General features: G+C 30.4%; 2 protein-coding genes across 2 annotated transcripts; both read right to left on the bottom strand.

Annotated features, from left to right (window-relative positions):
* Nucleotides 1-847: 847 nt before the first annotated feature.
* On the bottom strand, nucleotides 848-1626 carry LOC104881257 (uncharacterized). The gene has a single exon (XM_010660757.3). It carries the CDS (start codon nucleotides 1482-1484, stop codon nucleotides 1023-1025), a length of 462 nt encoding a protein of 153 aa, XP_010659059.1. The 5' UTR covers nucleotides 1485-1626; the 3' UTR covers nucleotides 848-1022.
* A 2915-nt stretch (nucleotides 1627-4541) lies between these two features.
* On the bottom strand, nucleotides 4542-9652 carry LOC100248471 (probable GABA transporter 2). Its single transcript, XM_002273125.4, has 7 exons — nucleotides 9384-9652; nucleotides 9072-9302; nucleotides 8463-8560; nucleotides 6835-7021; nucleotides 5879-6009; nucleotides 5335-5571; nucleotides 4542-5209 (listed from the first exon to the last, which is right to left on the bottom strand). The coding sequence occupies exons 1-7, from the start codon at nucleotides 9475-9477 to the stop codon at nucleotides 4820-4822; spliced, it is 1368 nt and encodes a 455-aa protein (XP_002273161.1). The 5' UTR covers nucleotides 9478-9652; the 3' UTR covers nucleotides 4542-4819.
* Nucleotides 9653-15453: the final 5801 nt, after the last annotated feature.

Genomic DNA, 15453 nt, shown 5'->3' with positions numbered 1-15453 from the left:
AAAAATTATGTTGTAATGCAACATTTTTTTTATTTAAAAGAATATGAAATCTCTCTTATATTAAACAATACATATATTAATATAATTTTACAATATATTTTATAAATACTTTTTTTAGTTTTTTTAACCATAAATTTAATTTGATAATAAAAATAATTTAGTTGGCAAAATAAGTCATATAAAAAATAAAATATATATATAAGGGATAAAAAAATCAAGGCTGATATATCTCATTACTTATTTTATGTTATCTCGACCTCTGTTGTCTTATATCATATTATATCCGATCAACCAAATATAGTTTTATAAGTTTTATACAATTACTTAAATAAAAATAGTAAACAAACAAATTACAAAGAATAAGGAATAATTTAATACTTGTTAACAATATTTTGAAAAATATTTTTTATTTACTTTTAGGAAGAAAATTTTATTTGAGAAATTGAAAATGAAAAGCAAATACATGTAAAAGTTTTTAAAATATTATTAATATTTTTAATTATTTATCATAATAAAACAAATTTTCAATTCTCAATAAAATTTGTCAAACCTAAACTTCAATTTTCCTTCTAATTTTTATTTCATTTTAAATAACAAAGCATTATGCCACAAAGAGAACTTATGGGCTTCATCATCACACCACCATTGAAATGGCCACAAACAAATTGATAATTCCATGGCACTAAAACTTGGAATTCAAAACCCTAATGACATCTAATCATACAACAGAGCCACAATGATCCAAAAAAAAAAAAAACACAAAAATTGAAAGATTAACAAATCTCCACTGTCAAAGATTCAAACTTTTAGGTATGGCAGGTTTGAATACCAATTCATAAAACCCAGGTTTGACTGTGCATCAAGTCCAAATCTCCATTAAGAAGTCAAAGTTGAAAACTCTAAGCAACATACTAAAATACAAATATATGATCTAACACAGAGAAAAAAAGTAGCTGTCATCCCATACTATAAACAAAAATTAATATCAATTTTTACATATTCTTTAAGCCTATTGTTTTTAACTATGCACATGAAATACCGAGAGAACTGGCCGAGAAGCGATCGGAGGTTGATCTCTTTACCAGCGAGTTAACGTCCGGCGAAACTCCCGCATAGTCAATCTCCGACGCCTCAGGAATAGTCGAAAGTGCGTCGGATTTGTCGTAGAAGAAGAAGGGCTCCTGCACCCGGAATAAGGAAGTAGGATGCGGTTTTGACCGGAAAACAGATCGGAGGAGCTTGTTAAACGATCGAGAGAACTTGGAGGGCTTCTTGGAGGGGGCCACCTGCGGCGGCGGAGGCGGGCGGCGATCGGATAAATGGGGCATGGAGAGGGTTCTTGATGATGAGACTATGGCGGAGTCGAGTTGGCGTTTGAAGGATTTAAGCTCGAAGGAGTCGTAGAGCGAACTGTCGCAGTCCCATATACGGGACTTGGCTTCTTCTTCGGATTTGTCTCTCTTCTGTTCTTTGGGTTTCTCCATTTCTGGAAGCTTTGAAGAGAGAAGAGAGAGAGAAGAGAGAAGAGAGATGCGTGGAGTTTTCTGTATCCTGTATTTGTCTTTCAGTCGTTTCTTTCCTTTTGTAGTGGTTGATGAAAGATGAAACGCGTCGTTTAGTAAACCTAAAAGGTGTCTGTGGGATCACGTCCGCTTCACGTGGACCATAAAATGCCATATCCGCGTATGAGCTTATGACTAGGGGAAAAAGACCTCATTCATCGACAGAGCTTAGAGCCTCTGGACTTTTGGATTGTCACCAAGGAAAATTATAAGGTATCCTAGCAATTTGGAAATGAATTTTGACCACTTATATGCTTAGAATTTTATAAATAATTAAAAATAAATATTAATTTTAATTATTAAACATAATTTTCAATTCCTTCATGATTAATTATAAAAGATAGAAATAATTTTATTACATTTAAATATTTGAAAATTAATGCTGATTGTCCAATTTCAACAATCAAAATTAATTTAAATTTTTTTTTGCAATTAGAGAATTAAAGATATGATATCTTCATTGAATCATGGAATGACTAGTATAAATTCACACTCAAGTTCTGTATAAAGTAAAAAATTGCTATTGGAATTGAGCAGATTTTCTCTGATAAGATTAAATGTGGTGGGTCCGTTTGATTTCCCCCAAACTCAAGTTGACATTTCGTACGTCAGAAAATTTGTTCGTTTAAAGAAGAGAGAGAGGGTCTCAATAATGCAAACAGTATATTTTTTTCCCTATTTATTTAGGCCTAATGAAAGTAATATTATTTATGAAGGTTATGTCATGTTTGATTATATTAAAAAAAAAATCGAATATAATTAAAATTATTTAAAAATTTATGTATTTTTAAATTATATAATTTTTATATTAAATAATTAAAAAATATGAAATGAGTTTAATATAATATTTTAAAATAATTTATTTATTTTAATTTTTTCTTTTCATAGTAAATTTTATATTTAAAATTATTGATATTTTGTTTTGTGAAAAATCCACGAAGGTAACAACAATGATAGATAAACAAAGAGGTTGGATAAGAACAAAGAAAGGCATTGTTGGTCATGGAGTATTTGTAGATGAATTAATTTAAATTATTGATATTACTTTTAATCCGCCACGTTGCACATTCACGACTTGAATAGTGGGTATCATGTGAATCGCATGTCATCATCATCTATCCATTCTTCACTTTTTTTTTTTAATACAAATATTAAAGTTGTGGTCATTTCTTTAATCCATTTTTATTTTATGTTATGGTCCTCACCAGAACATTCACACCCGTACCTTGCCCTCGAAAACACGGCTTACATTAACGCCCTTTCCACACGCTAATGAAAATATCAATGGAGATATTTATATTTTTCTAAAAAAAAAAAATCTTAAAAATTAATTAGCAAAATAAGAAAATTTTGCATGCTCGTACGTAAATATTTTAATTTCTTCTCATAATTTATTATCTTCATAAGGAAAATAAAGCAAATTATGGATATTTTGAAGAAATCTAAAAAAATAATAATTATGTTTTGGATCCAATTGAGTTCAAAAATTAAGATTTGGTATATATAAATTCACTATTTAAACCCAAAACTCAAATGATGTGTGAAAATTGAGAAGAAGGATATGAATTTTTTATCTTTTTATAAATGACCTTTGCTAACTATGAAAAAAAAATATTAATTTAAATTTTATTCATTTTATAAACATCAATAAAATTTAATATAATTTAGTGACTTAGAAAAAAAATAAAACCTTTAAAAAAATAAAAATAAATTATTATTATTTAAAAATCAAACATTGAAAAATATATATTTTTAAATTTGTGTATATAAAAAATAACTAAAAATTTGTCAAATTTATTTATTTTTAAAATAAATTTTCATAATAATTATTAAAAAAAGATTTAAGATCAGAAAATTTGTTAAGTATTGTGGTAGAAAATAGTTTTAAAGGGTATATTGATCTTTTTATATTTTATATCATCCCAATCAATTATACAACTTATATAGACCAAAGATAAATTTTTGGATCCATCTAGGTACAAAACACGATTGTAAAAAAAAAAAATTATATTTATTTACCCATTTGTAAGATTGACTACCTTATTTATTACCTACAAAATTCTAACTATTTAAAGAATTTTTTGATTTGTTTACTTAAAATAAAAATAATATTTAAAAGTTTTTCGTATGAGAAGTTGAATTTATAATTTTTTTTCTATATTTAATAAAATATTTCCTATATAAAATTTATTAAAAAAAAAAAACATTTTAGGAAGGGAAAGAATTAGCTCTATCGCGTGTTAAGAACTAAGAACTATAAATTCTTGAATGACAAGATTACATTAACTCATTCAATTTAATACATTGAAGAGACTCTAATTATATAGACTTGATTTTTAAATAGTTTCTACAACCCTACACCTGACACAAGAGAAAATGACTTAATTCTTAATTTTTTCTCACATGTTGATCATGTCGCACAATGAAAGCATCACCTTGAAATTCATCACATAACCCGGAAACAACTGAGGAATGAAATGAATGGTATGCTAGTGGTTGACGAGATCAACTAATAATAACCCATTAGTTTTGATTTTAGCTTACACTTGAAAAAGGCTCAAGACCCAGCCTCGAAGGCTGGCTCACATGGCAAAGGATTTGAGTTAATGGGAAAGGAGAAAGGTATCAGGTTTGATTTTGGGTCTATATTAAGGTGGTTTCTTGGGGAAAAGGAAAGAGGAAATGATGGAAGAAAGGAAAAGGAAAATATTTTTTAAAAAAAAAATAATAAATTCAATAATTTTCTTTCTTGTTTCACCAGATTTTGTATTTCTTATTTTATCTTCTGTGTTTTTAAAAAGCCAAGGGTATAAAAATACATAAATTTGTAAATAAACAAGAGAAATGTGATTCTTTCTTCTTTTACTTTCTGTGATTGTGTGATGATCCGAAGAGTGGTGGTTGAGGGAGGAGAGAGAGGTAGGGAGGGAGAGTCCGAGAGAGAGACTTTTTACTTTTTGTGATCCAAATAGAGAGAGGTAATTTTGAATCATCATCATATATAACTTTGGAAATCATGTAGAGTACAAAAGGTTAATGGCTGAGCCCCATGTTTTTCATTGTCTTCCCTTCCATATAAACTACACAAAGCAAGGATCAAGCCAAAAAAAAAAACAAAAAAAGTCTAGAATACATATCTTTCAGAGTAGTCATTTGCAGTTAATGCTCCACTCCATGAACTTGTATACTGTGGTACAGGTTGACTAATTGCCCTGCATATTTGAGACTCAAACCACACGATTAGTACGCACACAAGGTCAATCAACTACATCGCTGCTAAAGAGCTTAAACTTGTAGGCATCAAGAATCAACTTCCTTATGGAAGAGAATGCGCCCATGATTCCTGCATCCGTGAACACAATGATGATGGAGATGTTTATCCAATACATCAAGGACGATCTTGGGGGCTTGTGAGTCATGTTGTAGAGAAGCATTGGGAGGATGAAATCTAAAGGGATGAAGCCAATTGCTCCAACAACGCCATTGATGTCTCCGAAAAATGGTAGCATTGCTGCCATAAATCCACAGAAAATCATGTAAAGTGTTCGAAGAATTATCCTGGGGATGAGGTTTCTTTTAGAGAACAGCCCTTGATTCACATCTGCCGATTTCTTTTCCATGATCTCATAAGCCACTTGAGAATAGACCTGTGTTATATTCCAAATTGATTAATTAAAGTAAACAATGTTTTTTCCACTGAAGAACATCATGTGAAACAAAACTTTGGAAATCGGTTTCACCAAAACTTTATTGATAGAGAATTTGAGCTTACCAGCCCAATGGCCAATAGCTGAAGCAGAACAAAGATAACTGCCAGGCCTAGAACCCATGTTGGAGCTAAAGAAGGTCCCTCATCAGGCATTAGGCTCTTGAGAATGTTAGAACTTGATTTATTTCCGAATGCCCAGTATCCAGCCACTGAAGCTGAGTAGAAAGTAACGAAGATTACAGCGTAGCACATCAAAAGGCCTTTCACCATCTTCCCAGTAGCAGGTGGTGCAAGAGTTGCCTATGTGGATGACACGGCAAAATTCAAATGCATGAAGGATAAATCAGGGAAAACACAGCTTTAATACGCGAAATATGTGATTTGGTTGGGCCGTGACCATCCAGCCGCTCTGATTTCTATGCAGAAAGTACAGGCATACATTCAAAACTTCATTTTCAGCAGTGTCATTTAGACATTAATCCTAACCATTTGTTATGCATTCTGTCTCTAATAGTAACTGTAGTATTATTTGGCCACAAGAGAGACAGAAAACAGAGGAAAACTTGAATTAACAAGCATAGAGGTTTTATCAAGGTGATGAAATTACTTGTATCTCAGGTAGAATCCCATTCCCAAAAATGGCAGCTATAATGGAGATGGAAGTGAAGGCGCTGAAAACCCTCGCTGACTCTGAAGTCTCTAAGGAATAGTCTCTTGGAGGAGGATGTTTCGAGGTACCTACAGAAAATGTTGAGATAATTTAAAACCACCACAAGGATGAAAGAGCACCAAGAGAATATATAAAAGCTATTACACTCATGCAGATAACCTGCATAGCTTGTTAACTGAGTTTGCTCAATTAAATTTGGAAGAACCATAACAATCTTCAAGGAGCTCAAAGATTAGAATTCACCACAAGATTCAAATTTTGTTTTTTGTTCAAATAGTTGAATTCACAAAATCAAAAACCAAAAGCTCAATTTCGAAGTGCTTCCCCTGTTTTATTGTCTTTGATACCACAACCCATTTGATGGGAGCAACCTAATGCTAAAATGCATTCATATTCGGGCCTGCAATTTCATCATTCCGATGTGTATTGCAGATTAAGGATCCTAAATTAAATTTTTGTTTAGTAAAGAGGAGAACCCAAGAACCCCAAAATGATGGCATGGATGTAACTTCCCTCTGTTGGTCTGGGAAGCCTCGTTGCTATAATTCCAATGAGAAATCCAAGAAGAAATTTACCCCACAACAAATCCACCAGTGAATTTTCGGTGTTTTCCAACAAAAGGGAGGAATAAGATAGAGAATGGCTCAGCATAATTTTGGTAGTCTCGTAAAAAAGGCATCAGCTTTTCCAAATTCAGTGTTCATGTGTGAAGTGCATAGCCTAATATAGAGCCCTCTTTATCTCTTTTGTTGGCATTAAATAATTGCTTCTAAAGAACCACAAAATAATAGATGCATTTTTCATAAGTTACTCTTAAACCTTCTCAGTAACATGGAAAAGTAAGGAAAACAGAAACAAATAAGGATTGAAGGAAAAAGTTCCAGTTTCCAGACCTGCATGAATGCAAGCACCAACCACAAGGAAAGTATAGCCTAAGCTGAGAAAAAGCGAAACAAGGTTGATGTGCCTGAGGGAGTGGAAGGTTGGAAGCTGAGAGAGGATGATCATTACTGCCGTCACCATAGCTATGAACTCATACAATTTCAAGGATCCATTGGGAAAAAGGTCCGAATACATGATCTTGTGCAGCCCAAAAAGAAGGGGAAAAAGAAAAAAGAAACACAGTTTCAGAATTACAATTATAATAAGACAAAAAGACATGTATTTAGATTATAAAACATAAGGCCTCTTGGTTTTAAACATTTGTCCACACGAGAAATTCGAAGTTGATCAGATGGCACCAACCAAAGGTCCTTCCAACATACAGTTTCAGTTTAAGTGTATCATTGTAAATCAATCAAAGAGAAATTTCAAACAAACTCAATTACATGACACCAACTAAAGTTCCTTTTAAAGTTGCCCAAATTCAAAAGAGTGGTAATGGGAATTCCCAATAGAACTTCCCAGCTTGAAATCACAGCATGATAAAGACAAAAGCTAATCTTTTTTTCTGTGTGGGGGTGACCAAATCATGTTTCCATCTCAATTGGGCTCTACAAGTAAAGGTGTCATCCAAATGGGTGTGGACGGACAAGTAGCAATTATCTGACTCACTAGCAAATATCTCAGGGCATGGTCAAAGTATTGTGATTTGTGGCCCCTTACCTGTTTGGTTGCTCTAGGTAGTTCTACTTTCTCTCTTAGTACATGCTCTAAGGCAACTGAAATTGTGAATACCATGAATTTCACTCACACCTACCCAAAAAAGGAAACCGATTTATAGATGGGATATCACCATTGATGTTTATGATGTCTGCATTCCAGCATAAATCAATTTCCTGCCCATTTTTGCTAGGTAGATGGGGATTTCCATCCCTTATAGCGTGCCCTTCGATTAAGTGGTTGTGAACTAAAGGTCACCATCTGCAAATCAAACCAGTGGGTGCCTAGTCTTGAGAGGCTGCAAGAATGGACCAAATAAGCATATAACCTATGGCATCACGTCTTTATCCTTATCCGTAGAATAATGACTACAGATCTATGACTACTCATCCCCCCACCAAATCCGGGAAATCAATGTAGCACATGTCCATTAGAAATAAAACTTTGCAAGCTATTCAAAGAACATAATAAACTTTTGACCAAAATAACTGTTTTTTTTTTGTTTTTCAAATAATTTGCTCTGAAAAGAAGGTTTTTTAGAACGAATTTCAGATGTATTGAATTGATTTTGTTAAATGAAAAATACTTGTAATTTGACTAACTATTAAAAATATGAAAAACACTTTAAAAACTTTTATATTGTACGGAATTGAGTAGCACAAAATAAATAGATAAAACCATTTTTCATATTTGAGTTACACTGTCTTTATGAACTATTCACAAAAACAATTCTTTAGGAACTGTTTTAGAATTCGTCTCCAAACAGGCGTAACGTCACCCACTTCCATCATAGATAAAAGTAGAACCCATCCTTCTCCATGATGGAACCCCTACAGTTTGGTGAGGGAGCAACACAAAAGATTGTGGAGGATAGGTTAAAGTCTTAAAGACGTATAAATCAATGAGGGAGCTTTCATACCTGAAGGCACTCTCCTCCAAGCAAAATAGCTCCTATTCCCACTCCTGTGTTGATGGCGGCTTGGATGACTATTACAAAATAAAACATCCATCCAGACCCTGATCACCAAAAAAACAAACATTAAATCAGCAACTGTGACTGAGCTTTCATAGTTCATATGAAAATTAAAATCTTCTTGAGAAGCAATTATAAAGAAAGCAAGTGAAAAGTCCAAAAAAAACATCATTGCCTCATTTCACATCAAAGTCAAAATCCTAATAGATTGCTTATTCACGCTCTACAGAAGTAAAATAAATAATACAGAATTGATAAAGATGTTAATTTTTAAAACGAAATGACATTAGATCATGTATTATACAAGTTTTTTCTTCCTAGAAACTTTGCTCACCAACAAATGGGGCCTAACATTTACAATGTGCGGTCCAAAACGCTGCGTTTAGAGGGTGGAGGGAAAGCCACGCGTCTCGATGCAAGTTTTGAAATTGTCGGACCACTTACATTTTCCAGGTAATCTTTGGATTCATCACTGCTCGATACACCAAGAAAACTACCAAAACAGACCTAATAAAAAAAGGAAAAAAAACTGAAGCGAGGTTCGCTGGCGCTTACCTAAAACGTCGGCGGCGAGCTCCCGGAATCTGATGTGGCGCCGACCGGCCTTTTCGCAGTGGTCGAGAACTTTGGACATGAGATAGTAAGAGTAGAACGTGACCAGACCCATCGTTGTTAAGCAGAGGAACCCTAGGCCCCACCCTAGTCCTCTGAAAGCGTACGGTAGCGTCAGTATCGTAGGTCCGACGATCGCCGTCGTCAGGTGGAAGCCGGCGTGCCACCAAGTTCCTAATTTTATTTTTTAACATTTATCACGAAATTGAAACAAACCGGAAATACGAAGACCAGTAGGTGGAGGTTGGATATCACCTTTTGACTCCAGCACGAAAACTGCTCCTGCATCTTCTTCTCTATTCTGCTCTGGAAATGGATCCACGTGGAGAGGCTCCGCTATTGATCCCATCGAACAGGTTAATGATTTTCAAGTTCCAGGCGCAAGTTAGCAGAACGGAGAGCGGTGAGACCGCCGCGGAGCCGATTCCGATGACCGAAGCGAGGGAAGGGTCGAACAAAGTCTAACGTGCACGGGGCAAAGGATATATTTATAACATTCGTTTTCGTTTTTTAATCGGCAATGATGACTGAGAGGTGCAACAAATGAAGACCGTAAGGTCAAGCATTTTGTTAGATGAAATTACTTAACTACCCTCGCACTTTTAATCTATGAATAATTCCTAGTAAAAATATATTCCATTTATAAAATTAACTTTTAAAGATTCACAATTTATATGCTTTTAATGTTGTGGAAAAACATCAGTGCTGGAAGATATGATATTAAAACGGAAATGATTGGGTATGGAGTAAATAATACATCAAACTTCATATCTCTTTTATTTGTACTTATAAATAAATATACAAAGAAATAATTATGTATAATTAAATTTGACATAAATTTTAAAAATAAATTGGACACAGCTTTAAATAAATGAGACATAAATTAAATTACAAGCGTATTGGATTAATTTTTTTATTTATTTATTTTTTATAATTTATTTTATTTTATTAGTACAAAATAACATTTTTAAAAATCATTAAATATATTTACTAAAAATAGTTTTTATTCATTAATATGTTTATATAATTTTTTAAAATAAAAGTGAAAATAAAAAATTTATTAATTCAAATTCACGATAAAATGAGAACCTAAAATTCCTTTTTGGATATTCCTTAATATCAATGCTTCAACTATTTATAGAATAATGAAAAATGGATAATTATTCATTTGCTTCCATAAAAAATTGAAGAATTTTTTGAAAATCTTATAAAATTCATTTGGTTTTTTCTTTGAAAGATCGGTATTTGGGTTTAAATTTTATTGAGAGGTCCATTAGAGATTAAAAATTGTTGAAGAAATAACAAGATGTTTCTTTTGTCTTTTCTAGACGATAAAAATAAATAAAAAAACGATTAATTTTCGAGATAATTACATATTTACAAAATATTGTCTCAAGTCATCATATTTTATTAGATTTAACATATGATATGATTTATCAAATTTGGGATGTGATATGATTTGGAAGGATGAATCAGATATGAGTAGTTCCAATAAGAATGAAATTATATTAAGATTTTAATTGATATCTTTTTTTACACGATACTAAGGTTTTATATGAAGTTTTCGTTCATTTCAAGTTAAGAAGCAAACCATAAGTTATAAAAAAAGGTAATGAAAACTGAAAAGCAAAACAGAATACAAAAATCCAACATTTAACTCATGGGCGCGTGAGCAGGAGGAGGATGGATTTCGTGTATTGTCTCTCACACGTCAGACTTGAGTCTCGGCCGTTTTAATACGAAGAACATTTTTTTTTCTTGCAAGAAATTGTGAGATGTGTGTGATACGAGTTTGAGGTTTTTCCGACGAATTTATGGTACTTAGAAATTGGAAAAAAATGATGTGGCGAGAATATTTTCAAAATGATGCCAAATTATGTATATAAAAAATGTCATATTTGAAAAAATGATTTTAATGAAATAATACAAAACATTTATGAGAAGCTATTTGAAGAAATAATTTTTAAGTCCCAATCATTTCAACATCAAGAACATTTTTCTTCCCTAAAATTATGAGATGAGTACGTGGATGATACGGGTTGGAGTTTATTTAAATTTCATTTTTTTATTTTTATTTATAGTATTTAAAAAATGATGGGCTGAAAATATTTTCAAATGATTGGGAGACGCAACATAATACAAAAATCATATTTTAAATGATGGTTTCATGTTGGAAAAATTATATCAGAAAATTATATTTTAAATAACTTATTTTTAAGGATTATTTGATTAAAAGGGTAAGTAAAACCTAATTTTAGAAATCTATGTTTTTTATACTTTTTTATAGCATTTGGACTAAATTGTCTTATATTCTTTTTTTGTAAAAATAATATTTTACTTTAAAATTTATTATAAATACTTGAAATAATTAAGGGTATTTATATAAAAAATGAGTTATGCTTTAAGAAAAAACATAAAAGAGTTAAAATCACAAATATAAGAATTATTTCATCCCTTTAATTAATTAATTTTATTTTTAATGAAAACTCCACAAAGATAGAGACAATTTAGGTTGTTTTCCAACTTTTTTCCACGAAATTGACAAGAATACTTTATCTAGATATTCACCCATATAACAGAAAATGACATGAATTCAATCATAGAAGAAAAAAATGAAAAAAAGAAGTTTTATGATCATCTTTTAAAAAATATCATAAAGTACTTTCATTGTTTAAATGTTGTCATAAATTTAAGGGAAGATAATGTTAGCAAAAACAAATCTTCCCACCAAGGAAAGCAAAACCAAATCGGAAGATGATTCTCCAAGGAACCTCGATTGATTTCTAAATTTCTATATTCCAATTCCATGTGCATTCAAATTTTCCTGGATATTTCAAATACACTAGAAAATTTCACACCTCCAACCGTGAGCATGTGATTCTATCTGAAGTGTCTGATTTCCACTTTTCATTGGAAATAAAATTTCAAACACCTACTTTTTTTCTTTTTATAGTTTAAGCCAGTGGGGATAGTTGCCATCTTAAGTCACCTTATGCTATTGTCAAGAAATGAAAACGACTTTGGTTGAGCATCAAACTTTAGTATGGAACTTATCCTCTCCTAGCAGTACTTTTCCTAAAACCATTTGTTTGGTTGTTTGGCAAGCAAGAAAATATAAGAGAACATCAAATTATGTCGACATTGAACTTATGGTCTAGTTGCTTTTTTGGTCTATGAAGTGATGATTTCCTTATTTGAATGAATTCCTGGAAAACTTTTCTAGAAGGTCTGCTGCCCACATCTTGGACAAGATTTCTAGGAAACATAATCCCAAATCCCTCCCCACTTCAGTTTATCTGTTTGTGGTCCATGGATTGATGATTTCCCCTCATCTTGAACGATAGTCAAGAAATCCCAGATAAGATTTTCTGGATGGGTTGCAGAAACTCGTGTATTTGGACCATATGCTCTGAAAATATCATAAGCTCTCCACTTCTTTGCGTCAGCATTGACTTTTTTTTTTTTTTTCCTTAAATGATAGCTTCCTTACCTTGAATCATCCTGAAATTTTTCTCACCAATGTTGATAGAAAGGAGGCAAGAAAATAAAGTCATGAGTGCCAGAAGATCATCTTCATGGTTGTGGGTTTTTAGGTGTAAATTCATCTTATCATGCGTATCCTGGGCAAGATTTGTATCACACAGAAGATTGATAAATAAGCATCATGGCAAGATCATACTTTAGAGCCTTTTTCTTATTGGAATTTGCTTTTCCTCAGTAACAAGAGTCTCAGCATGTATATTCCCCTTATTGGTTTGTGGTTAGTAAGGAACAAATATCCTAAAAACAGTGTTTGATGTTTCACAGAAGTACTTGAAGATCAGTGCTTCAAAGCTTTCATTGCTGTGGTTTATCAGCCTGTTTCCTCTAATTCCCCCTTCTTGTATGCCTCCCTTTGAAGCTTCTTCTGCAGATTTGGAAGCTCTCATTCTAACTATTCCTTCTCAGTTTCTACTTTCTGGAGAAAATTCCATATTTAGATTGTGTTTGGTTCGAGAGATTACTAAGGAAAAAAGAAAATATAAAAGAAAATAATTTTTTTCATATTTAGTTATCTTATGAAAAATATAAAAGAAACTCAAATCTAATTAAAATTAATTAAAATTTTATGTATGTTTAAATTATATATTGATGAGTTAAAATGATCGGAATGTTCACAAAAGAAATTTTTTTTAAAAAAAAATAACGTCATCAAAATTTAAATAAAGTAATTACTATACAATAAGTGTTAGTGTAAATAAACATTTTACCTTAACAAAAAGTGAACTAAATCTTTAACCAGGTTTTTGAAAAAATCATGAACAAAATTCTGCAAGACACATGGGTTATGAAATAGTGGGGTTTTCTCATATGCCGTACTCCTAGTCTCCTAATGGATTAACTGTTCCTTCTCCATCTGAAAATGATTAGTTTTTGGAACCAATAACCATTTGTGAGACTGCCATACGTTAAATGGGAAAGAATGATTTAAATCTTGTATTTGGCATGCACTACACACATTCTCTGCATTTTTCCACACCATCATGAAAATTTTGAAAAGCTTTGGCTCAGGAAGCAAGCCAGCAAAAGCCCAAATGAAGGTGGAAAGTGGAAACTAGGAACTCAGAAAGCAAGCCACCATGAATCCAGATGAAAGTGCGGGGAGTGGGGAGAAATAAAAGTACTGCCACCCACTAAAACAGCCAGAGGACAGACTTTGCTCTGGATATTGAGCTTTGACCAAAATAGTGCGTTTTAAAAAAAAATTCCAAAAAGTAAAGTTGTTTTCAAAATAATGCCCGATCTAATGCGTCTATGCCACATAAGCTGCCATGTCATAAAACCGTAGTTGGTGACTATGGTTTTATTTTTCTAAAGTGGTTAGAAACCGTAGTTACCAACCACGGTTTTAACTTTAAGTTTAAAGCCGTAGTTGGTGACTACGGCTTTGACTTTTTTTTAAAATGGTCAAAGCCGTAGTCACCAACTGCGGTTTTAACTTTATATATATTTATATATAACTTTAATTTTTTTAATAAAAATTTTATATTATTTTGATTTTAAATATACTTATTTCATTATTTTAAAAATAATAATATATGAAATTAAATAATTGATATTTTTAATTTGATATAAATATATTTTTAAATTTTATTAAAATAATATACTCTATATTTAATATAAATATATTTAGTTAATTATATTTAAATATAAATAAAATATAATAAATTATGAAAGCCTATCAAAAAACAAATAATATAAATTATTATATTAATTAATAATTTTTTATATACTATATGTAAGTGGTATATAATGTCATATGTATATAAGTTCAATTAAGTTTAAAATTTATCATATTTTAATTTAAGTTCATAATATTATATCGATATGATAATAATTTATTTATATATTTAAATAAATATGCTAAATTTTAAACTTAAATTAAACTTTTATATATATATATATATATATATACTACTTACATATAATATATAAAAAAATTATTAATTAATATAATAATTTATATTATTTTTTTCTCCAAATAGGCATTTATAATTTATTTATTTTAAATAAACATAATTTATTATATTTTATTTATATTTAATTTTAATTAAATAATTATATTTATATTAAATATAGTGTCAATTGTTTTAATAAAATTTATTTATATATTTAAATAAAAATGTGATAAATTTTAAACTTAAATTAAACTTTTATATATATATATATATATATATATATATATATATATATATATATATATATATATATATATATATATATATATATATATATATATATATATATGTGTGTGTGTATGTGAGGTATTATATACCACTTATATATAATATATAAAAAATTATTAATTAATATAATAATTTATATTACTTTTTTATTTTTCTAAATAGGCATTTATAATTTATTTATTTTAAATAAATATAATTTATTATATTTTATTTTAATTAATTAATTATATTTATATTAAATATAGTGCCTATTGTTTTAATAAAATTTAAAAATATATTTTTATATCAAATTAAAAATATCAATTATTTAATTTCGTATATTATTATTTTTATTATAATGAAATAAGTATATTTAAAATCAAAATAATATAATATTTTTATTAAAAAAATTAAAGTTATATATAAAGTTAAAACCGCAGTTGGTGACTACGGCTTTGACCATTTTAAAAAAAAGTCAAAGCCGTAATCACCAACTACGGTTTTAAACTTAAAGTTAAAACCGTAGTTGGTAACTACGGTTTCTAACCACTTTAGAAAAATAAAACCGTAGTCACCAACTACGGTTTTATGACGTGGCAGCTTATGTGGCACAGACGCAT

This window comes from Vitis vinifera, chromosome 2 (genome assembly GCF_030704535.1).
Source record: "Vitis vinifera cultivar Pinot Noir 40024 chromosome 2, ASM3070453v1".
Lineage (NCBI taxonomy): Eukaryota > Viridiplantae > Streptophyta > Magnoliopsida > Vitales > Vitaceae > Vitis > Vitis vinifera.
Note: the sequence above shows the minus strand (reverse complement) of the source record. Positions and strands in the feature narration are given on the sequence as shown.

Excerpts from the sequence above, each read along its gene's own strand:
- LOC104881257 (XM_010660757.3), bottom strand. The coding sequence starts at position 1,484 with ATGGAGAAACCCAAAGAACAGAAGAGAGACAAATCCGAAGAAGAAGCC.
- LOC100248471 (XM_002273125.4), bottom strand. The coding sequence starts at position 9,477 with ATGGGATCAATAGCGGAGCCTCTCCACGTGGATCCATTTCCAGAGCAG. Across the intron at positions 8,561-9,071 it reads GCTCGCCGCCGACGTTTTAG|GGTCTGGATGGATGTTTTAT; the intron begins GTAAGCGCCAGC and ends TTTGGTGATCAG. Across the intron at positions 5,210-5,334 it reads AGCTATTGGCCATTGGGCTG|GTCTATTCTCAAGTGGCTTA; the intron begins GTAAGCTCAAAT and ends AATATAACACAG.